This window comes from Notamacropus eugenii, chromosome 5, assembly GCF_028372415.1.
Source record: "Notamacropus eugenii isolate mMacEug1 chromosome 5, mMacEug1.pri_v2, whole genome shotgun sequence".
Lineage (NCBI taxonomy): Eukaryota > Metazoa > Chordata > Mammalia > Diprotodontia > Macropodidae > Notamacropus > Notamacropus eugenii.
In genome coordinates, this window is record NC_092876.1 from 126,308,538 (window position 1) to 126,330,901 (window position 22,364).

The 22,364-nt window shown below is 41.9% G+C and overlaps 2 protein-coding genes across 3 annotated transcripts in view; one reads left to right on the forward strand and one right to left on the reverse strand.

The window, feature by feature from the left end:
• Window positions 1-12,153, forward strand: part of GDPD4 (glycerophosphodiester phosphodiesterase domain containing 4) — a 105,621-nt gene extending 93,468 nt beyond the window's left edge. The window contains exons 23-27 of the mRNA XM_072615663.1: window positions 1,095-1,163; window positions 3,645-3,752; window positions 4,731-4,828; window positions 8,284-8,334; window positions 11,949-12,153. Of these exons, the coding sequence (XP_072471764.1) occupies window positions 1,095-1,163; window positions 3,645-3,752; window positions 4,731-4,786 (233 nt within the window). The 3' untranslated portion in view covers window positions 4,787-4,828; window positions 8,284-8,334; window positions 11,949-12,153. The remainder of the gene's footprint in view (window positions 1-1,094; window positions 1,164-3,644; window positions 3,753-4,730; window positions 4,829-8,283; window positions 8,335-11,948) is intronic.
• Window positions 12,154-17,655: 5,502 nt separating this feature from the next.
• The window catches only part of MYO7A (myosin VIIA), a 182,542-nt gene continuing 177,833 nt past the window's right edge, over window positions 17,656-22,364 (reverse strand). For both annotated transcript variants that reach the window (XM_072610771.1, XM_072610770.1), the window contains 2 exons: window positions 20,547-20,666; window positions 17,656-18,581 (listed from right to left, as the gene is read on the reverse strand). In XM_072610771.1, coding sequence (XP_072466872.1) covers window positions 18,492-18,581; window positions 20,547-20,666 — 210 coding nt within the window. In that variant the 3' untranslated portion in view covers window positions 17,656-18,491. The remainder of the gene's footprint in view (window positions 18,582-20,546; window positions 20,667-22,364) is intronic.

Here is a 22,364-nt window from a genome sequence, read left to right on the forward strand (position 1 = left end):
CTATCCCTTGCGACCTATGTGGCTTTGGGCAATCATTTAATCTCTCTGGACGTCAATTTCCTCATCTATAGAACAAGGGGGTACATGACCCCTGAAATATCTTTCCCTTCTTAATCTGTGTTCGCATTATGCCAGGACACTTTTGCTTAGGAGCTCTCTCAAGCAAACATCCTGACATCTTGATTTGAGAGTCCTGGTGGGCTAGTTAGAGTGGGGTAGGACTTTCTGTCTAGTGCCTAGCCTCTTGTTTATTACTTGTCTGACCTCTTCCTCCCTGATTTTATTGTTCGATGTTCCAGTCTTGCCATCATCCGGCACCTAGGCATCTGCCCCCTCCTGAGTTGGGTGGTTAATAGGGAATTGATAGGTGAGGGAATAGGACTTTGGAGAGAGTTTTCCAGCCTTTCAAAGGGAATCTGATCCAACCATCCTCACCCTTTACCTATCTCCAGTGAAGTGTTTTAGTATAATGACCCCCACTATTCTAGCCTTCTAGAGCTTACACTTTCTACAGCTGCTCTAGGAAGAAGAGATATAAGTGTTAGGACCTCCACTTGCATGAGGAGACTGAGACTCAGAAGAGGAGATAACCAGGCCTTCTGAGTCAAGTGTTCATATCTTTTGTGCCAAGGTGCCTGAGTGCTTTGTAAAAGCATCCAGTTAACAAGCATTTATTATGTGTGAGGCTATGGCTAGGTAGAGGATGTCCCCAAAGGCTCAATGCCACTTACATTTTAAGAGTTTTAACAGATTTAAAATGATGAGGTTTTGGGGGATACCATATATTGATCAACAAAGGTCCTAGGGCAGAGTTGTGGGGATATCCTCAGCTTATGTTCCCAGGGTCGGTATTCAAGCCCAAGTCTGTGTATTTAAAAGGATTTTCCTCCTCTTACCCTCCAGCAAATATAGTGAAATTGGCACATTCCTGAAAAGTCTAGAAGAAATGATTCTGAGAGAATTTGACTGGCCAATGTCCCAAGAAGAAAATGGCAGAAAGTTACCAGGAGGGCAGAGGAAAAATCTTAGAATCTCCACCTTGTTTCCTCTACTTGCCTCACTTACTGGTTTCAATTTCCTCTTCTCCTTTTCAGAAAACATGAAAATGACCAGGAGCCTGAGCACAGAGAGTGTTATAGGGTCAAACGATGAAGACATGCAAGGTAACCTGATGGGAAAGACCTAGAAGCCCAGGTCTAGAAGGAGCACTGAGACCCACCCTTCTCCATTGTCCCCTTCTCCTGGTTCGACTCCTGAGAGCATCTGGGTGGGTCTTGGGCATCCTGGTCCAGAAACCCCCTCGGGCAGAGACTCCAAGCTCCCTGGGGACCCCCAACCTCTTCCTTCCCTTAAACCAGTATCAGAAATTCCTTTTTATTTATTCAACAAATATTCATGAATTAATTTTTTTAAAATTCATTCAATAAAGCAAAAAAGTCCTTACTCCCCGGGAAGTTTGTTCTTATCCGAACTGAAGACCATCTTGCTTTAACTTTCACTCACTGGTATTAGTGCTTCCTAAGAGGGGCAAGCAAAGTTCCTTTTCTGCAGACACATCTGTCAGATGTGCTTCTCCCAAGTTTTTGCTTTTGTAGGTTTAGTGATCTTTCAGTTTTGTGACACAATATTACAAAGCGCTCAATATTTTTAATTATATATATCCCCCACACTATCCCCAGGCTAACCTTCTAAGTTGATCTCTGCATAGATAAGTTGACCCCCAAAGGGTTACATACTGCCCAAGGTTCTTGGGTATGAATTCCTAAAACTATCACCAGTTCCAACAAGTATTCTTCCATTCAGTAGTCAGTGAAAAGATACACTTAGCTCAGAGTGAAGTACTTGGATGTCATAGCTACATGGCAGCACTCTGGGGCACACTCCCCAGAAATACGCACATCAGCCATGGGAAGAATGGGCATATCCATAGAGGCCCACATGTGCTGGAGATAGCTTCCCCCCAGCACTGTGGGATCCAATACTGTTTCTTATCTTATGGTGTCCTCATGTTGCTTCCTCCTGAACGGAACATCTCTACTGGGCAGGTTTCTTAGCCAGGCTCCCTGGGTCTGCCCCTGTGCAGCTTCAGCTGCCAGGGTGGATGCTCTTCTGCTTCCTTAGGTGACTGCCAGGTGTCACCATCCACTGACTCTCTGTCTTTATTCCCTGATCCCTGTGGGATACTGTCTGTTTTCCTGCCAAGTGGCTGTTCTGTATGACACCACTGGGAGGGAGAAGGGAGGAGAGAAAAATTCCCTTCTCTCCACTGCCCTCTGGGAGAGACACCAGGGAAAAGGAATGAGGAATCTCCCCTCCAGACCTGGCTTCCTTCTTCTTAGTTTATTGTCCTCCGTACTAAAACAGGTCACACTCATTGGAGCTGTTTCCTGCTGTGACATGCTCTCTACAGAGTATGTCTTTTTTTTTTTTCCTTGAAAACTTCTGAGGTTGTATCTGATTTTTGGCCATCCAATGGCAAACTGCCCTTCTAATCCCATCAAGAAAGAACTTATTTATTCATAAAAGAGCAGCAAAAATGAAATCCTTATTTGCACTTTAAGACATTAATTTTTCTCACTGTCTCTGTTGCCTGTTCCTTCTGTAATTTCCTTAACTGGGCTATGGATGGGGGGGAGGGAGAATCAATTGCTCAGGGATGTCTAGACCAACTCCCTCTTATTCCCCCCACCATTATATAAAATAATAACTTACTACCTTCTAGCTATTCAGAAGAGGTTGGGACCAAGGGAGAGAGAATAATTACACCCTTGGCCAGCTCTAGATAGACTAGGTCTTTGAAAGACCTAGTCTGCATTCAGCAATGGCATAGGAATAGAGGGGAAGGCTTTCTGTTGCTAATAAAACCAGGCCTCCTTGATCCAAAACTTGAAAAGCAGCTCCCAGAGTTGGAAATGCAGAAGGCATGATGTTTGCCCTTGTTCTTCAGGAAAAGCTGAGAAGCAAGGTGAGTAGAGATGGCAATAAGAGGAACAGGAATTACATGTGAGCTAAATAAATAGACCAGGAGCAGGAACTGACTCGAGGGAAGGTACCTACAGGACTTCTCTCTCTCTCACTAGAGTCCGTGTCATCTCCTGGTGCAGAATGTGGTCATAGTGTATTTTCTAGATCTACAGAGAATTTGGAGGAGAGTCAACAGCGTTGGTTTCTAATTCTTTCACACTCCTGTGGGCCCTCCTGTGAGCACCCTCCAACTTGTCAGTGTCCCTCCTAAAAGAGGGCACCCCAAACTGAATTCCATACTTTCAATGTCATCTGATCAGACAAATGACAGAAAGACTGTCACTTCCTTCATCTGGAAACTAGGTGGTCTAACACCATGTCCAGATTTGATGCCCATCTGAGAACTTTGTAAAGAATGTGGATGGTATGCATTCTTTGTCAGTCTATTAAAAAAATGTAGTCACCACTTAGCCTTCCTAGCACCCTGCCTTAGTTTGTGATTCAAAAATGTGTGTTGAATTGAAATGTCAAAAGATACAGAAGAAATCCAAGAGGAACCCAGAAGACTAGTTGGAGAGGTTGATGTCCTAGAATCCCAGAGCCGGAAAGGGCACTGTGGCCTCCCTTTTTCAATTCTCCCCACCTTCATTCTTTTAACTTCTTTTCCCCCCTCTCTTCAGGAAATATGTTTCCTACAAGCATAAGCAAAGACACTGGGAAAGGATCAGATGATGAAGAAGTACTAGGTATGCAGATGGGAAAATCCCAGAACAACAGAGCTGCAAGGGGTATCACCATCTTTAGTTCTCCTTCTCTCTCATGACCTTGGGGTCATAGAGGCCTCTCCCTCTTGTAACCATGGCCCCAAACCCTCTTGGTCTCATAACTGTGTTGGAGCAGGTGAAAAAAAGCATTCCTTCAATACAGAATCTAATGCCAATGGTTATTTTTTTTATTCATTCCATACACAACTAGTTTTTAAATAATTTTTTTCTACATTCAATAATTTAACTAGATTGTCCCTTCTCATATATGGAGGTGCTTCCTTAAAGGAACTGAAATCCTACTAATGATATTTTGGGATAGAGAGCTGGACTAGGCATTAGAAATAAATCCTCATTAGTCTAAGCCTTCCTTTTCATGACATCTCAAATATCTGCAGATTATCAGATTATATTCCCCAGAATTTACTTCTTCTCCAGGATGCATGTCAGTAATGTCTCCAACAGTACTGGCTAGCTACTCATGATCATCACCTTTCAGCCCTTCCTTTCATGTGACTCAGAGACTTAACACAATTCTCTGATCAGGGCAGAGCAAAACTGGATGACTGCTTCTCTGGCCCTGGACAAGTAGGTGCATTCATGCAAGATTATGATGCCTTTCACATTTTTTTTTTTTGATAGCTACACTTCAATTTTGAATTGTATTGAATTTGAAGGCCCCTAAAGCCCTCAGTTCTTTTAGACAAGAATTGCTTTCTGGATACTTTTCACAGAATGACATTATTTTTGAGTTGTAAAGACCCTAAGTTCTAAGTCGGTTCAGCCCCCACCTTTGCAGGCCAGGTTTCTACCTCCAAAACAGCATCTACCAGCCTCTCCCTTGAAAGGCTGTCAGCTACAGGGAACTCACATCTCTCCCTTCTTCCCCAGTACAGCCTATCCCATTTGTAGGCAGAAGTTTTTAGTAATTTTTTTTATTATATTGATTCAAAATCTGAATCACTATAACTTCCACCCATTGGTTCTGGTTCTACCTTCCAGAACCAAACGAAATAAATCTAATCTCTCTTCAAAACGGCAGCCCTTCAGATGTCTGAAGAGAGGAATCAGGCCTCCGCCTAAACTCTGCGGTTCTCCAGGTTAAATTTCTCCACTTTGTTCAACCCAATAATGTTTCTTCCAGTTTTTAATTTATGTTGCTATCTTTAGTTTTTACATCATCTTCACCTCCACACATATCTCTTATTTCCCCTCCCCATCATGCTCTCCCTTATAACAAAGAATTCCAAATAAAGGGGGGAAATACTTCAGCAAAACTAACCAATACATCACCTAAATCTGACAGTGTATGAAGTGTTCCGCCCCTGGAGGCCCTCACCTTTGGGAAGGTGCATTTTCTTATCTCTTCTTGAAGGCTAAACTTGTAGTCATAATTGCATAGCATTTGGTTTCAGGTTTTTGCCATTTGGGCAGTTTGAATCATTATAGTCATTGTGTATATTTTCCTGGTTCTACTTTTTTCCATTCATATTTCATTCATGCACCTCTCAATTCTTCATACCCATCATTTCTTACAGCACTATAATATTCCATTACATGAAAATTATCATATTGTATTTAACCATTTCCCAGTCCAGGGTCAGCTATTTTGTTTGCGATTTTTTTTTTTTTTTGCTAACTCAAAAAGTGCTACTAGAACTAGGTTGGTGGATACCTTTCATTTTCTTTGGTCTCAGGGAAGATGCCTAGCAGTGGATTCTCTGGATCAAAGGCTATGGATAGTTTAGTCACTCAGCATAATTCCATATTGATTTCCAGGATTATTGAAAAAATTCACAGCTCTACCAGTTGTAATTTTAGGGTACCTGCCTTCCCATAACTCCTTCAAAACTGACTATTCCATCTTTAGCTATCTTTGCTAATTTCCTAAGTGTCAGGTGAAACCCTCAAATTTGTTTTAATTTACTTTTATCTTGTTATTAATGATTTCACACAATCTTTAACAGCCATATGGCTGTCAATATTTTGTTGATGTTAATTTTTTTGGTAATTCTTTTGAGGACTGTTTGTTCATATCATATGACCACTTAACCACTGGGAAATGATTTTTGGTCTTAGATATTTATGTTAGTTCCCTACACATTTTGGATGTTAGGCCCTTATCAGAAATCTTTGATTCAATTTTTTTTTTTTTACCAGTTGACAGCTTTCCTTCTTGTTCTAGTTACATTGACTATTAGAGTAAAATCTTTTTAATTAAATGGAATTGAAATGATCAGTTTTATCTTTTATAACCACTTCTGTCCCTTGTTTTGTTAAGAATTCTCTCCCTAATCACAGTTATACCAGATACAGTTCTTCTCTCATTTTTTAATAGTGTGATATTTTAATATGCAGGATAAAGATTCATTTTAAGCTTATCATGTGGTATATTGTATAAGAAGTTTATCCAAATTGCTGCCACGTTGGTGCAAATTTCTTTCCAGTAAAACCTAGACTTTTTTTTTTTAACCAAGTAATTTATGGTTTCAGGTTTATCATATACTGGTTATGGAATTTATTGTTTTCTGAGTTTTCCTTTTGTAGCCTATTCCCCTGATCTACTTTTCTGTTTTTAATCTAGTGCCAAATAGTTTGATAGGATTACCACTTTATGTGGTATAATTTGAGGTCTAGAATTGCTATGTGTCCTTCACTCTTTGAAAAAGTATTTGTCTTGAGATTCCTAGTTCTATAAAGTGTCACTGGCAATTCCACTGGTAAACACTATACCGACAAATTACTTTAGGTAATAATGTAATTTTTTTTCTATTGGTGGGCTCAATTGCAAACAATGAATATGCCTCCTAATTATTTAAGTAGTTCTTTATTACTTTAAAGAGCTTTATAAACAAAACTGTTATTATAGTGATCAAACATCCTTGAAGAAGAGATGAGAAAATATACCATCCTCTCTTCCTTGGAGAGGTAGGGGACTAGGAGTGTGAAACGTTGTATGTACTGTCAGAACGTATTTATGTGTTACGTAGTTTTGCTGAATCGATTTCTCTTTTTTTCTTCTTCCTCTCTTTTTAATTTCTGTTACAAGGCATGTCTAATTATGTAGGAGAAAAAAAGGGGGTATCTTTGGAAATGAAGGTGATTTAAAAAAAAAGATATCAATAAAATTTTCTTAAAGTATTTTATAACTGTATTTCCATAAGTCTTAAGTGTGCCTTGGTAGACTGACTCCCAGATATTTTATGCATTTTGTAGTTATTTTGAATAGGACTTTGCTATTATTTCTTCATGTATTTTGTTAAAGCTATGTAGAAATACTGTTGAGTTTTGTGGATTTATTTTGTGACTTGCTATTTTACTGAAGCTTTTAATTGTTTCAATTAGCTTGTTTGCTGATTCTCTGAAGTTTTCTAAGTCACCATATCATCAGCATACAGATAATTTTGAATCCTCTTTTTCTATATTTGTGGTTAAATTTTTTTCCTCTTATTGTTACTGGCATTTCCACAATTATGTCAAATAACAGTACAGAATAGGAGCCTCCTGGCTTTCCTTCTGCATTCATTGAGCAAACTGGTGTTTCTCCAGCTCTAAAGAAAAAAAAATTAGCTTTTGGTTTTTGCTACATGCATTATACAATATTAAAAATGACCCTTTTGTACCTATGCTTTGCAGGGTTTTTCGCATAGAGTGTTGCATTCTCATCAAGGGTTTTCTCTACATCTATTGATCTAATCATTATTTGGAGGTTTTTTCATAATTATTTTAATATGATGAATTATATTGATTTTATCCTAACATTGAATCATCCTTGCATTCCTGGTATAAATCCAACTTGATCATAGTGAATACTTATTAAATTATATATTTCTATGGCCTTTTGATAGGATTTATTTACATTTTTGATCAATATTCCTTAGTGACACTAATCTAGAGTTCTCTTTGTTTTATTCTTCCCTGGTTTAGACACTAAAACTGTATTTATCCCATAAAAGAAGTTTGGAATAGAGTGTTTTCTTTTTTTCAATTTTTGAGACTAACTATACTAATAGCAAGTATTGTTCTTTAAATTTTAACAGAGTTTGCCTGTAAATCCATCCGAACCAGGGTTTCCCCCTCCCCTCTTTGCTAATTCTTTTGAGGCTGTTCAGTTCCCCCCACCCCCAAACCCATCCCCGAAATTAGATTGTTTAAAACAGCTATTCCCTGAGTGCTAATTTGGGTATTTTTAAAAAGTCCTCTGTTTCTTTTAAATTCTTAACTTTATTAGCATATACTTGTGTACAATAGGTTCTGAAAATTATTTTTATTCTCTATTTGTTGCGATTTTGCCTTATTTTTTAAGTTTGATTTGTCTCTTATTTTTGATAAGGTTAGCATAAGGTTTGTTCATTTTTTCAAAGCCTTTTGTTAGTTCTTTCATAGAACAAGCTTTAAATTTTGTTTATCCATTCTATACTCTTTTTGTTTTCCATTTTGTCTCATCGAATTTTTAAGATTTCCTTTTTGTGCATATTTGTTCATTTTTATTTTTTAGTATTTTAATTGCATATTCATTTTATTAATCTTCTCTTTTGTTAATGTATATTTTCAGAGATGTAATTTTTCCTTTGAGGATTGCTTTAGCTGCATCTCAGAAATTTTGGTATGTAGTTTCATCATTATCACTCTCTTTCACATTGTTATGAAGTATTTTTATGATTTGTTCTTTGACTTATTTATTATTCAAGATGTCATTATTAAGTCTTCATTTAAATTAGTGTTTTTGCTTGTGTTTCCTGTATCAGCTACTAAGTGTCTGAGGCCAGATTTGAACTCAGGAGGATGAGTATTCCTGACTCTAGGCCCAGTATTCTATCCACTGAGCTACCTAGCTGCCCTGTAATTTGTTTTGTTTTGTTTTTACAATTCTTCAATAATTTCTATCACATGCTCTGTTTTTTTGTAACAGTACCATATGGGACTAAGAAGTGTGTTTGTTTTTTCTTTAAACTTCTTTTATTGATATCTTTTGGTTTTTATGTCACCAGAGTTTCTCCCAGTACCTCTCCCTCTTCCTCCTCCCACAGAGGCATCCCAAAAAAAACAGATAGGTGAAGCACTGGATAAGAGTGCTGGGCCTGGAGTTAAGAAGACTCATATCCCTAAGTTCAGACCTGGCCTCAGACACTTAACTGGCCATGTGACCCTGGGCCAGTCTCTTAACACTATTTCCTCATCTGTAAAATGAGCTGGAGAAGGAAATGGCATAGTATCTTGGCCAAGAAAAGCCTAAATGGGGTCACAAAGAGTTGCACATAGCTGAATTGACTGAATGACAACAAAGAAAAAAATCAACAAAATTGATATATCAAAAAAAATTCTAAAAATATATACAATATATCACACTTAGTGACCTCCTACTTCTTCAAAGGAATAGGATAGGGGCAACCTTTTCAGATCTCTTCTTTGGAGTCAGCCTTTTTTATAGTTTTTAACATTTACATTTTATTTTTTTTGTAGTTTCCCTTCCCCTGCAACACTATAGACATTGTGTATGTTGTTTTCTTGGTTCTGCTTACTTCACTCTGTATCAGATTGTTCAAATCATTCCATACTTCTTCGTATTCATCATATTCAATATTTCTTAAAGCACAGTGATACTCCTTTATATTTGTGCCATACATTAGTTAGCCATTTCCCAGTCGATGGGCATGTACTGTATTTTCAAGTGCTGTTCTAAATATTTTATCAATGACCTGCTTTTGGTATATATTTTTAACAATTCCATTCTTAAGAAGCCATTTCTTTCAGATTTCAATTCTTCAGTACTTTATTCAGGTCTTTTTTTCACTTTTTGTTTGTCTTTGTGTTAGATTTGTCTAGCTCCAAGAGAGGATAATTTAAGACTCCTACAATTTTTGTGTTACTATTTTTATCATTTTGCAATTCAGTTAAAATTTCTTTTATGAATTTAGTTGCTATCCCATTTGATGCATATATGTCTAATACTGATATTAGTTCATTACCTACAGTTCCTTTAAGCATAATGTAGCTTACCTGTTTATGTATCTTGATTTGTGAATTCGTTTTTGTTAAATTAATAATTTTAAATTTTTATTTTTGCTTTGTCAGTAATATGATCGTACCTCAGACTTCTGGGATTTCATCTATGAATAGTATATGAATAGTAAATTCTGTTCCACCTCTTATTATCATTTTGTATTAATGTAATAGTTTGAACTCCTTTGCCTTTTGGAATCTACTATTCCATTTTTTCTGGTGATTACTCACGTATATAGATCAATCGTATGTTATTCAGATTGCCTTTCACATTTGGAGGTTTCTTTCTTTACTGATTGTAAAATTTTTTGATATTTTTCATTGAAATTGCTAAATTCAGTCACTTCATATTTTGAGTTACTTGGAGTTTGGAACAGGGTCTTTTTTTTTTTCTCCTTGGCAGAAATCTGTGATTCTCTCAATCAGTGTCTTGTTTGTATTTAAAAGTTCTGGACCATTATCTTCCATTATTTCCTGCATTATTATATTATTTGGGTCTCTAGATTTATCATATTTTATTTGGAGACCTATGATCCTTAAGTTATCTCTTCCCTCCTGTCTTTGAGGTCAATAATTTTGGCTTTTGTAGGATTCATGTATTCTAACAATGTTGCCTTTTGCTTTGTGCTGAATTTTTCTTTCACTTTAGTATTTTTGGGTTCCACATATATTATTCTCTCAAACTTCTTTGGAAAGTTGTTCAATCATGTGTATTTTTTCCTACTTTGCTTTTTTTTAATTATACATTTAGAGCTCTGGTTTCCACCCTAAATTCATTCCTAATTTCTTTTATGAGTTTAATTTCTTGTTTGAACCATTCTTTAGTTTCTTAATGTCATCACATGTTTCTGAATGGGTCAAAAGATTTCCTCTTATCTGGTCATTTGGGCTGATTTTCTTTGGAAAGAGTGATGGCATGAGGACATGGGTTCAAATCTCACTTCTCACACTTCCTAGTGCTTGCTATGTGAGTGAAATTTGGCAGGTCACAACCCCCTGTCTTAGTCTTTTCTTGATGTTTTAGGCTTTTCATCTTCTCTTTCAAATTTCGGTCCATCTCTTGCCTTTAAGCATCTTCCTGTTTAGCCTCCTCTCCTTCCACAGCTGCACATTCCTCCCTCCTGTCCCCTCCCCTCCCAAGGCTAAGTTGTTGGGCATCCTCACCTTCCTCATGATGGAGCATGTGCCAGGACCTTACCTTGAGTGTTTCTCCAGGGGGAAATGAACTGTGCCCTGCTGGGCTTTCAGGCATCACTTTGTTATCCTCTCCCCTCTGGCTTTGAGCACCAGTTTGGCATGTCTTTGACCTTACACTATCCTTTCTCCTTTCTCTTTTCCTTTGCTTTTCTTACTACATCCCTATAAGTAGGTGGTGCAGATAATTATAATCTCCATTTTACAGATGAGGAAATTGAGGCTAGAGAAGTTAAGTGACATTCCCATGGCCACATAGCTAGTCATTGACAGATACAGGAGTCAAATTCAAGTCTTTAGTCCTGTCCATTTCTGCCATACCATCCCATAGACCCCTGTTCATCCATAGGATTCTCCTTAATGACTATTAAGTTATTGTTACAGGATCTCAAAAGATCCACTGTGATTTCTTCCTTCATGGGGCTCTTTCCTTCATTGATGCAGAGCCGGACCTTTCCATCAGCTGATGATCAGCAGCACTTGTTATGACATATCTCATGGAGCCTTTCTAGAACTTGGGATGGTCCTCAAAAGCCACAGTCCATCACCAGGACCATATTAAAACCCTTTCCAGTTTGGTAGAACTAGCTAGAGCATGAGCTTTGATGCCATAAGGGGCACCATGTTGATTAAATTTAGAAAAATATTTTACCGTCTAATTAAGATGGAGCCTTCTATAATGCCTATCCATTTAAGTTTTCTTAAAATGCATTTATGCTTCATGGAGTGCTGTAGATATGAGTTAAACTCAGATGTCACATAGCATTTTGGCATCTGAAGATTTTGGCATAGGGGATGCAGAATAAGGACTCAGTGCCAGTTCACTAGACTTTCTGGAGTACCAAAGGCCTCAAAGTGCCATTAACAAATCAGCCCCTAGAGAACAGGAAGGATTGAGAGAGAGAAAGGCCTACAACCAGTGGGAAGTAAGTTTTCTGCATTGCAATCTCCATTTGAGTGGATGAGGAAAACATTTTGTATACCTGAAAGTTTTCTCATTTTTCATTTTTATTGTCCCTACAGAAATGTCCAGCCTTACGCTGGAAGACTTCAACAATGACACAACCAAAGAAAAGCTTCCCAAGCCTTCTGCTCTGTCAAAGTTTTGCTGCATCTGCTGAGTCCTGGGCCATGGCCCAAGAAGATTCCCTAGACTCCATCTCCCCTTCTGCATGTGGACATTAGTCAGCCCTCTCTCTACCTCTTTTTCCATATCTCTCTCTGCATCAGAGAGTGGCTGTAGGAGGAGGAAGGGAGGGAGGAAACTTAAGACTAATCAGTCATCCGGATGCTCTGACCTTGAGCAAGAAGGACTAGGTCCACCTGAACCTCGGAGTCCCATTCCCCTCCTCTGTATCCCCCAGAAAACCTACCACAGCATGGGGGGTAGGAACTTGAAAGGGGCAAGGACAAGGGCCTCCCCTCCATATGTCACTTCAGCAGAGCAGCAGGCTGCTGTGGACCTGGTCTGAACCCAAGAGCTGGCAAGGAGCCAGGTTTGATCCTACCTTTGATTCCCCTAGACCCTGGCTCCTACCTCCTGACATTCCATAGTGGCATAGTCAGATTTGGGGAGGAGGTATGGATAGCTTAGAAGTTCCCTGGGTCACTTCTGGGATGAGAGATACCCAGGAAAGCAGACACAAGTCAATACCTTTGCAGAAGAGGCTAGGCCTGATTCTTCACCACGTTGGCTCATGATAGCTTTCCATTGGCTAGAGACCCATCTGCCAAGATCACCTGCGAGGCCCCATGGGGACACCATCATTTGTATTCTCATTGTAGGGATAGCATAGCCCATCTCCTGTCCCTCCTCATCTCTCTAATATATAACTTCTGGAGGTCAGGCTTCAGTAAACATCAACTGTAATAAAGGAGAAAACAACTGTTGTGAAGCCTTCAGAGGCTGGGGTGTCTTTGGTGTTCACAGTGTGCTTTCTGACCCACCACCTCCATGGGGTCCTCCATGGAGGACTGCTCTGACGCAAGTACTGGCTGTCATGGAAGACAAACTGCAGGTGTTAGAGGGGGCTGAAAGAAGGCTAAACTCAGAGTGGGTTTGTCATCACTTCTCTGAGCCTCAGTTTGTCACATGAATAATGATTTTTGTATGTCCTACCTAACAAGACTATCCCAAGGTTTTTGAAAAGCTGTGGAACCTGTAATGGATAGGTAGATAGCTTTGGAATGGAAGGCCTGGGTTCAAGTCCCACCACTCATTACTGCTGGCTGTGTGACTCCACTGGGCAAGGGGTTTCACTTCTCAGTGCTCTGGGCAACTTTTCAAACAGTTGCAGAGAAGGGTCCTTTCATTGGTAAATGGAGAGGTCCCTTCTAGAGAGCTGTCTATACCAGTGTAATCACAAGATGAAGTCTGTAAAAGAAAGAGTGAACTGTTAGAGCAAGACTGAGTCCCAGCACAGGCCTGTATGTATGAGGATGCGTGTTCAACCCTAGCAGGACTTGAATCTAAGGCCCCTGTAGGACATGATGCTCAGCCAAGACTATGAGCTTCCTGAGAGCAGGGACTGTCTTTGGAATCTTTTTGAATCCCCAGTGCTTAGCACAGTGCCTGGCACATAGTAGGTACTGCATGTTTTATTGACTGGCTGACTCAAGGTCATTTCTTCTAGAATTGGAAAGAGCCTTAAAAACTAGTCAATGATATTTATAGATTTATAAATGTAAATGTTTATGAAGAATGCAAAAGGTTCTATATATTTCCATATGCATACATGACATGCATAGCTTAATTATATGAATACATAGTAGATACGTATTTATATATGTACATATATGTATATATACATATTTAATGTATTCCTTACAACAGCCCCGTGAGGTATATGGTACAAGAATTATTTCTTCCATTTAGCAGCTGAAAAGGCTAAAGCTCATGGTTTAAGTTGCTTGCCTATGATCATCCAGCTAGCATCAGAGGCAGGATTTGAACCTGGGTTTCTTCTACCTCCTAAGTCTAGCCCACTATTCACTATATGACACTGCATTATGGTACAATAGATCTAACCCTATCACTTTATTTTTTTGAAGATGAAGGCTCCATATCTTACAACCCAATCCTACTACTGATCAGCAAGGGAGCAAGGCACCGTTGGCAACCTGAGATGGTTCAGCCCTCCCTACGCCATTCGGTGTGCCCATCCCCTCTCTGTTCCTGAGGGCTCCCCCTACCAATACTGGATTTCATGTGAACACCTACCTGATTGGCTGTACGTCATTGTGGCTCAGAAGACTACCAACCCCAGCACTCTTGTAGATAACACTATAAGCATGTACCGCCATGTCTGTTAGTTTCATAATTTGACAGAAGAGGAAACAGCACCACAGAGGGAATGGGATTTCCTCAAGGTCACATGTCTAGTTACTCTTAGAGCCAGAAGTGGACTCCCAGACTAGTGCTTTTTCCATTGTACCCTGCTGCCTGATTTTTACTGAACAGGGGAAAGAGTACTGAAAGTACTTGAAAATGGCAACATCCAACTAGGTCCCGTACCAGTGATGCAGGTGGGGTCTTTGTCCACTTCTTTGAGGATCATAGCCCAGCCCATGGCCCTTCAGAGAAAACCATCAGAATGAAGGGACACTTGGATGTTCCCTCATCTTGTGGAGAGGAAGAGAACAGGCAGGAATTTCCAGTCTTTGCTGGCTGGAAGAGCCAGAGAGTTTTGGCAGTGGAGGCCAGGAGACCTGGCTTGTAGAAGGCCTTCTACTGCTAATGCAGGGTAACTGGGTGAGTCACAGCCTCTCTGTAAAGAGGCCTTTCTAGCAGATAATGGTTTCTAAACTCCCAACTCTATCACTCCACTTTTCTGAGGTCCCACTCACATTGTAGGAGGCAGTGAACCCTATGACACTTTTGTGGGGGTTGGTAACACTTGGATTGCCTTTTTTTTTTAAAAAGGATTTTCTACCCATTTTCATTTTTATAACAGGAATCTCAGGATTTTTCTTTTTTTAAGAGGCATTGAAAGTCATTTCTATTTCCTAGGGAGCAAAGACTGAAGCAGCAATTTGGGCTGCATGATTAAATACCAGGAGAAAGGGAGGGAAGTGAATTAGCATTTATATAGTACCTACTATGTGCTAAGCACTTTACAAATATGTCATTTGGTTCTCACAACAACCCCACAAGGTAGGTGCTATTATCTCCTTTTATAGTTGAGGACACTGAAGGGTGACACCCAGGGTCACACTGTTTGAGACCAGACTTGAACTCAGATCTTTCTGATTCCAGGCCCAGAACTGCTAGGGTCAGTGTATTCCAAAGCTGATGCAGTAGCTTTGTAACTACCTGTCTCATTCCTCCTTCCCTAGCACTCTTAACCTGCATCCCTCACCCCCAATAGAGGGAAAGGAAGTTCTGGAGGGGTAGGGTAGAAATGTGGAGCCCAGGGCTCAGGACTCAGTCATGGCATAGAGATCTGGAAAGGACCTTAGAATGCTCCTAGGCCAACATGTCATTGTACAGGGGAAGTGACTGCGTCGCAGAAAAGGCCACAGAGTGGAGAAACAGACCCCAAGACAGTTAGCAGGACTTAGGGCTGGGAGGCCCTGAGTTCAAATTCTACCTTTGACACTAGCTGGGTGACCCTGGGTCAATCATATAGGTTGAATGGCAGTTTTCTCTTCGGTAAAATGAGTGATGGCAGCCAAGGTTCCTTCCAGCCTGGCATCTGTGGTCACATATCTCCAGCTATTTCTGTTGTACTATTGCTGTACCATCTAAATCATTCCTTCCACCTACCCTGTGAGGTTGACACGTCATCACAAAGTAAGGGCTCCTCAACTGAAGAAGTGAGCTGGAGCCATGAGCCCTGGCATCTAGCCATGACTGTTCAAGGGACTGGGATCTAGACTTGACCCTTCCCGTTCTCAGTAGAGAGATATGCATGTTTAAAGAGCCCAGAAAGAGGGCAGCTAGTTGGCGCAGTGGACGGCACACTGGCCCCCGAGTCAGGAGGACCTGAGTGCAAATGTGGCCTCAGGCATCCACTAGCTGTGTGACCTTGGGCAAGTCACTTAACCCTGATTGCTTCCAAAAGAAAAAGAGGCCAGAGAGGAGCATGATTTGCCAGTGGTATATTTTTAGACATGAAGATAACTGGATGGGGCTAGTTCAGGTAGGTTGGAGGTCCCCCCTAAGGGTTGAGGGGAAAGAAAGCTGGACAGTAGGTTTCTCTGCCTCTTACCCTGCATCCCTGAAGGTAGTCCTGCTTTGAGAGAGACATCCAGAAAACATTCCCCATCCCTAGTCCCTCTTCTCCTCCAAACCTGGCCTGCCTAGTCCTCTCATTTTACAAATAAGGGAATGGAGATTTGGAAAAGTGCTGACACCCCAAATCACGTTGCCAGTAAGCAGAAGAAACCCTAGACTGAGCCCTGACTGTCACTTCTTATCTGTATGAACTTGGACAAGTTATTTAACCTCCCGGGCCTTGGTTTCCCCATCTGTAAAATGAGGTTGGGCTCAATGAATTGTAAGGGCTGAATATTCACAGAGAATCATTCAAATCATGATCCTAGGTTGAACCATGTGTTATTGGCTTGATATAAACTCATGGTTCTTCTTCTCACAGAAGATAGAGACAATCAATGCCTTCAATTAAAAAAACAAACAAACACGAATGGTGGACATACAGGTACTGTGGTGGACTAATGGGAAGATATCAATCAGATCCCAATCAGCTCCTATACACAGGGGCCCAGGCTGGTAGCTGTTGCTCCTATTGCCGTGTCCTCTTTCCTAAAGAAAGCCTTTTAAACTGCATTCAGTTTATAGAAAGTCCTGTTGACCCTCCTCCTTTCCAGTAATTTTGCCCAGGGCTAGTGTTCCTCCGCTGACCTCAGTAGGTGAGGAGGGGGCCACAGTCATGGCCTGGCCTAGCCTCAAAGCCTTCCCCAGGGACCTCCGATGGGTTGATGGGTCGTATAGATCTCTGTTCCACATCCCAAGGCTTCTAGGGGTGGCTCGGAGGAAGTCATTCTTCATGAAAGCTGGTGAGACAACTCCCAACTCCACAAGCCCAATCCTTGAGTCTCAGAGGGGTAAGCCAACCTGCCTTTACATTTATGTGAATAAAAAAATCCCTACAGTCAACTTTTACAAAACTGCCTGCTTCTCCCCAGATTCCCAGCCCCCAGTTGACAGCTTAATCAGTGGCAGTTCAAAAAAATAAAATCCTCTTCAATCCTGAGGGATCTCAGGCTGTATTAAGACAAGCCTTGTGTCCAGGATGAGGAAGGTAGTGGTCTGGCTACCAGTAACTGGCGAGGCACAGCCAGGCTAGGCTCCTTTCGGTACAAGGATTCCTGTGGCAAGGAAAACAGTAACAAAACTACAGCATGTCGGAGGGCTGGGTCCAGGATGACGAGGCACCTGATCTGAAGAGACTGGAGCTAGGAAAGGAGAAAGTTGGGGGTGGAAGTGTGCGATGTGGTTTTTTCTTCAAGAGTTGGAAGGAAAAGTTGGAGGCTGGCTGGCTCATGGAAAAAGGGATGGAGTTTGCTTTATTTTTATACCAACCAGGAATGATAAGAAGCATTACCATCTACTTTGCTGCTGCACCCCAAGGATCACAGAACTTTTCTGAAACCTTTATGTATTGTCTCCCCCATAAATACAGAGTCTCCCTGAGAGCACAGACTGCTTCAGGTTTCTCTTTATACCCCAGGGGTTTAGCACACTGCTTTGCACATAGAGAGCACTGAATGAAAGCTTTATTCGTTTATTCATAATGAGTGGAAGTTTCAGAGGTGCACAACTCGGATCAGCAAAAGGGAAAAAAAGTTCCAATTAAGAGTCACCCACGAGTGGGCATTTTGAGGGGCTAGTGAGACCACAGGTGTTTAAGCCTTCCAGTGGATGGCTATTTGCTAGGGATTTGGGGGAGGAGATTGATGTCGCAGGTGTGAGTGAGATTAGAGGACCTCTAACTCCTTTCTGGTCCTGAGATTGTGTTGTGGGAACATTTATATGGAGTTTCTGATTAAGAGGCCAATGTGTGCCTGCCTTTGTCTTTACTGAACTACAACAAATGCTCCGAGATGCCATGCAGGAGCTTTCTTGGTGGCTCTCAGCATCACCGAGTGGCTCCAAAACATGGCCGGAACTGGAAAATCAGAAAATCTCTGAGCTGGAAGGTGCCTTAGAGACCCCCAAGTCCAATGTCCTCATTTTATAGAGAAGACTGTGGCCCAGAGAAGGGATGTAATCTTCCCAGAGTCACACAGCAAGTCAGGCCAAGCTAACACTAGAACCCAGTGCTCTTCCAATGTCTTAGACATTAAGCTGTCCCAGTCAAGGATGGAGGGTGTCCCCTATAAGGCAGAGGTTGACTCTGAGTCTAGTCACAGATAATCATCCTCACTGGAGGCAGAATCCAAGTCCAAGTCCAGGTTGTCCCCAACAGAGACTGGGACCTGGTCCACTGGACCCTCCCCCCTTGTCTCTGCCTGGAAAGCAAAGATTGTTCCCCAGCTACAGGGGTAGCCCACGGGCCTCAGCTGGCGGTTGATCAGGGCCAGGTGCCCGTGGTATCTCTCCATTCATCTGCCAACCCTGGTGCCCCTCTGTTTGCTCATGGTGGTGAGCATCTGGCTGATGTAGGAGGTGAGGAGGTCATCCATTTTGTAGCCCTGATAACAAAGAGATAACAAAAATAATGATACTAGTTTTCACTTCAACAAAGGGCATTATTCTGGCAAGTCTCACCAACTTCCTCCTAATGTGTCTGAATTACCAAAACTTCTTTTTGGCAGCCAGATATTAACTGGAGGCACAGAGGGGTTAAATCAGGCCTTGGGGTCACACAGTGGCCACTCACCCTTGGAGTGTCCAAGTTCTTGGTCTAATGCTTAATTGACTCAGGGCATTAGGGACCTGAGAGGTTCTCTAGCCTAACCTTTTCATTTGACAGAACAGGAAACTGAGTCACACACATTACCTTAGAATGTAAACTTGAGGCTAAGGGTTGTTGTTGTCAGAGCCAGAAAGAGTATCTAAGTCTCTTGACACTTGGTCTGATAACCTACACCCTCTAGGGCACTATTTTCTCATTTATGTAATAACTCAGTGCCTCAATGCCCAGAGTAATTTCCTGGGATGGGGCAGCAGAGATCTTCATGAATTTTTAGACTGACTTCAGAACGTGACCTGCAGTCAACCCCCTTCTTCTTTCCTCGGTGCTGAGACCCTAGGGCAGGGGTTTTGGCCTTCTTATGTCCTGGACCCTCCTTTTGGGCAGGCATTCTAGCAAAGCTATGGACCCTTTCTCAGAATCATGTTTTTAAAATGCAAAAATAAAAAACAGCATTACAAAGGCAGTCAATTATAGTTAAATATAGTTATTAAAATTTTAAAAGCAAAAAAATTGAAATGAAAAATGCTAATTATACTGAAATATAAATCAAAATTTTAAGAAACACAAAAATTTAAACGACAATAAATAAACCAAATTTGTGAAGCTCAGATTAAGAGCCCTTGGCTTAAATTTCCTTGTTTTACTCCCTGGATCTAATGAGCCAGAGAGGTAGTCTCAGCCTCCATATAAGAGTTAACTGCACACAGAATTGGTTTTCCAACACCAGACTGATCCCTCACAATGACCTCAAACTGAGCCCAGCCCTAAGATGTCTAAGCCAGGATCCTGGCCCCAGTCAGAGCCCTCACCCCGACACCTTACCCCATATCTCCAGGCTGAGCCCTGAATCTGGTCACAAACTGAGTACTACCACTGACCCAGGACTGATCCCTTGCCCTGGCCCCAGACTGAGCCCAGCCCTAAGACAGCCTAGACTTCAACTCCATCTGCCCTGACCCCAACTCCAGACTGAGTCCTGTCCCTGTCTCCGGGCACATCTCTCTACTCCTGGATCAGGTCTGAGCCTTGCCCTTTACCCCCAGACCTTGGGCCCAGATTAAGCCCATCCCTTAGCCTGGACATCAACCCCAGGCTAAGCCCTGCCCTTGGCTCCTTGACTCCTAACATTAAAATTAACAATTCACATTCAATTCGCATTTATATAGTGTTTCACGGCTAACAAAACCCTTTGCCTACAACTATCCCCTGTGGCAGTGGTTCAGATATTAATATCCCCATTTTAAAGATCAGGACACAGTGCCACAGAGAGGGGATGTGAGCTGCCTTTCCTCACATAGCTAGGAAACATCAGAGCCTAATGTTTCACATTTAGACTTAAACCAAGTCTTCTCTTTCCACTACCTCAGGCCACCCCAGTCACAGGATGAACGTTAGGCTATTCATCTCCCAAACACCAGCCTGTCTGTTGACTTTTACTGTATCCCCAGAGCTTAGCACAATGCCTGGCACAGGACAGATGCTCAATTAGTTTATTGGCTGTTTGATGTGGGCTGCTGGTCACTCAGGAGCCCTCTGGGGCTGGAGAATATGGATGACTCAGTGTCAAACCATCCCTCCAGTGAAAGCCATATCTTGAGGTGTCCTCATTTTACAGAATAGGAAACTGAGGCCCTGACAGACTAATTGCTTTGCCCAAGATTAGAGCTGGGATTTGAACCTTGTGCCTTCAGAGTTGAGCAGCCCTGCTTTTGACCCATCTGTGAGTGAGTGGTGTTCTTACCAGGGAAGTTTCACAGAGTAGCTTGCTCCCTCGCACCAGGTTCCCGATGGTGATGTGGAAGTAAGTGTTCCCACTGCTCCAGTTGGAGATCTTGGTGAAGGGATGAGTGGTGAGAATATCCTGAAAGAGAGGAGCAGCTTTGTGAGGGGCACCAACACCCTCCTTCCCTCTCCTCCTTATCTTTCTGGGGTGAGTCCTGCTAACCCTGCCTCTACACCATCTCCTAAGTTGTCAAGAAATGTGGAACAGGAAAGAACTTCAGAGATGGTCTAGCTAAATGTCCCCATTTGACAGAGGAGGAGCCGTAATGCGGGCACCGGGAAGTCAGTGTTGCCTTCAGAGAACAGGTCCTGGCCTGGGAGCCTGACTCAGCTACCTGGGCCTCTGGTCCTCAGTTGAGACATGTCTGACTCTACGGCTTCAGATGGCCCTTTCACATCTAAATCTCTGGCTGTATGAAACTGAGGACTAGAGGAAAATAGCTTCCGTGAAGTGGCCTCTCCTTGGCCCAGCCAGGCATGGACCCACATGGCCAAAAGGACTGGTGAACTATAAAGGGAGAATTTCTGGCAAATAGGCTAATTAAACCCTGGAATGATTCCCAAGGTTGGGATATTTTTATCTTGTCCCCCCAAAAAGTCACTCTGAGATGAGTTTGACCTCTTTCTCAAAGCAGGAGGGAAGGCTCAGATGGCCTATGAAGTCCAAGTCACTAATTTTAACAGAAACAATAATAAACTAGCATTTACAGAGTGCTTTAAGGTTTGCCATTGTTTTACAGATATATTGTTTAATCCTCACAACAACCCTGGAAGGAAGGTGTGATTTTTATCTCCATTTTACAGATGAGAAATCTGAGGCCAGCAAAGGTTAATGACTATCCTAGGGTCATGCAGCTAGATAGTCTGAGGTTAAATTTGCACTCAGGTCTTCCTGACTCCAGTTCATCATTTTATACCCTGAGGCACCTAGCTCTTTCTCTGTCTTTCTTCTCTCCTCTATGTTCTCTCTCCTCTCTCTGTCTCTGTCTCCTCTCTCTGTTTCTCTCTCTCTTTGTCTCTCTGTCTCTGTCTCTCCTCTCTCTGTCACTCACACATACACACACACACACACACACACACACATAATATGCTTAATAAATACTTTTCATTTCTGTCACCATATGCCCAGTCTTGGCATAGTTTCTGGCACACAGTAAATGCTTAATGAAAGTTGTTGCTTGCTCAATAGCAGAGGAGACAAGCCACTTGAACCCAGATGCACTGACACACAGAGAGCATTCTTTCCCTAATCCCGTCTCATTTGTCCATCTCCTCTATTCTCACTGCCATTGCCTGCCCAGAGGTCTTCTTCCCCTCCCTCTTTCGGCCCCTCTCCAATCCATCCTTTAGTCATAAATCAATGACCATGTCATTTTGATGCTAAAAAGTATTCAGTGGCTCCTAATGGTCACCAAGAAAACCTCTGTGTCCAGCTGTTCCCTGGGCTGGGAAGGGAATCTAATCCCTATTCCTGCCCTGTCTTCCAAGAAGTCTTTCCTAACCCCTGCCCCAAGTAAGACCCTCACCTATAGGAGTACACTTGCCACAGCTTGAGCTGTGGGAGGTCTGGACCTGTGATTTCATCAGCACCATGTCCTCCTGGTATGAAAGTTCACTCCAGAAAAGCAGATCATCACTCCTCTGTAGCTTATAGTCTAGAGGCTGGGGCACTGATGTGGCTGAGGATGACCTTCCTTTGGCACTTATCACCTCCCTGTGTAACCTTGGCTTAGAGCATGTCCTCTCTGGACCTCAACATCCTCATCTCTAGAGTAAG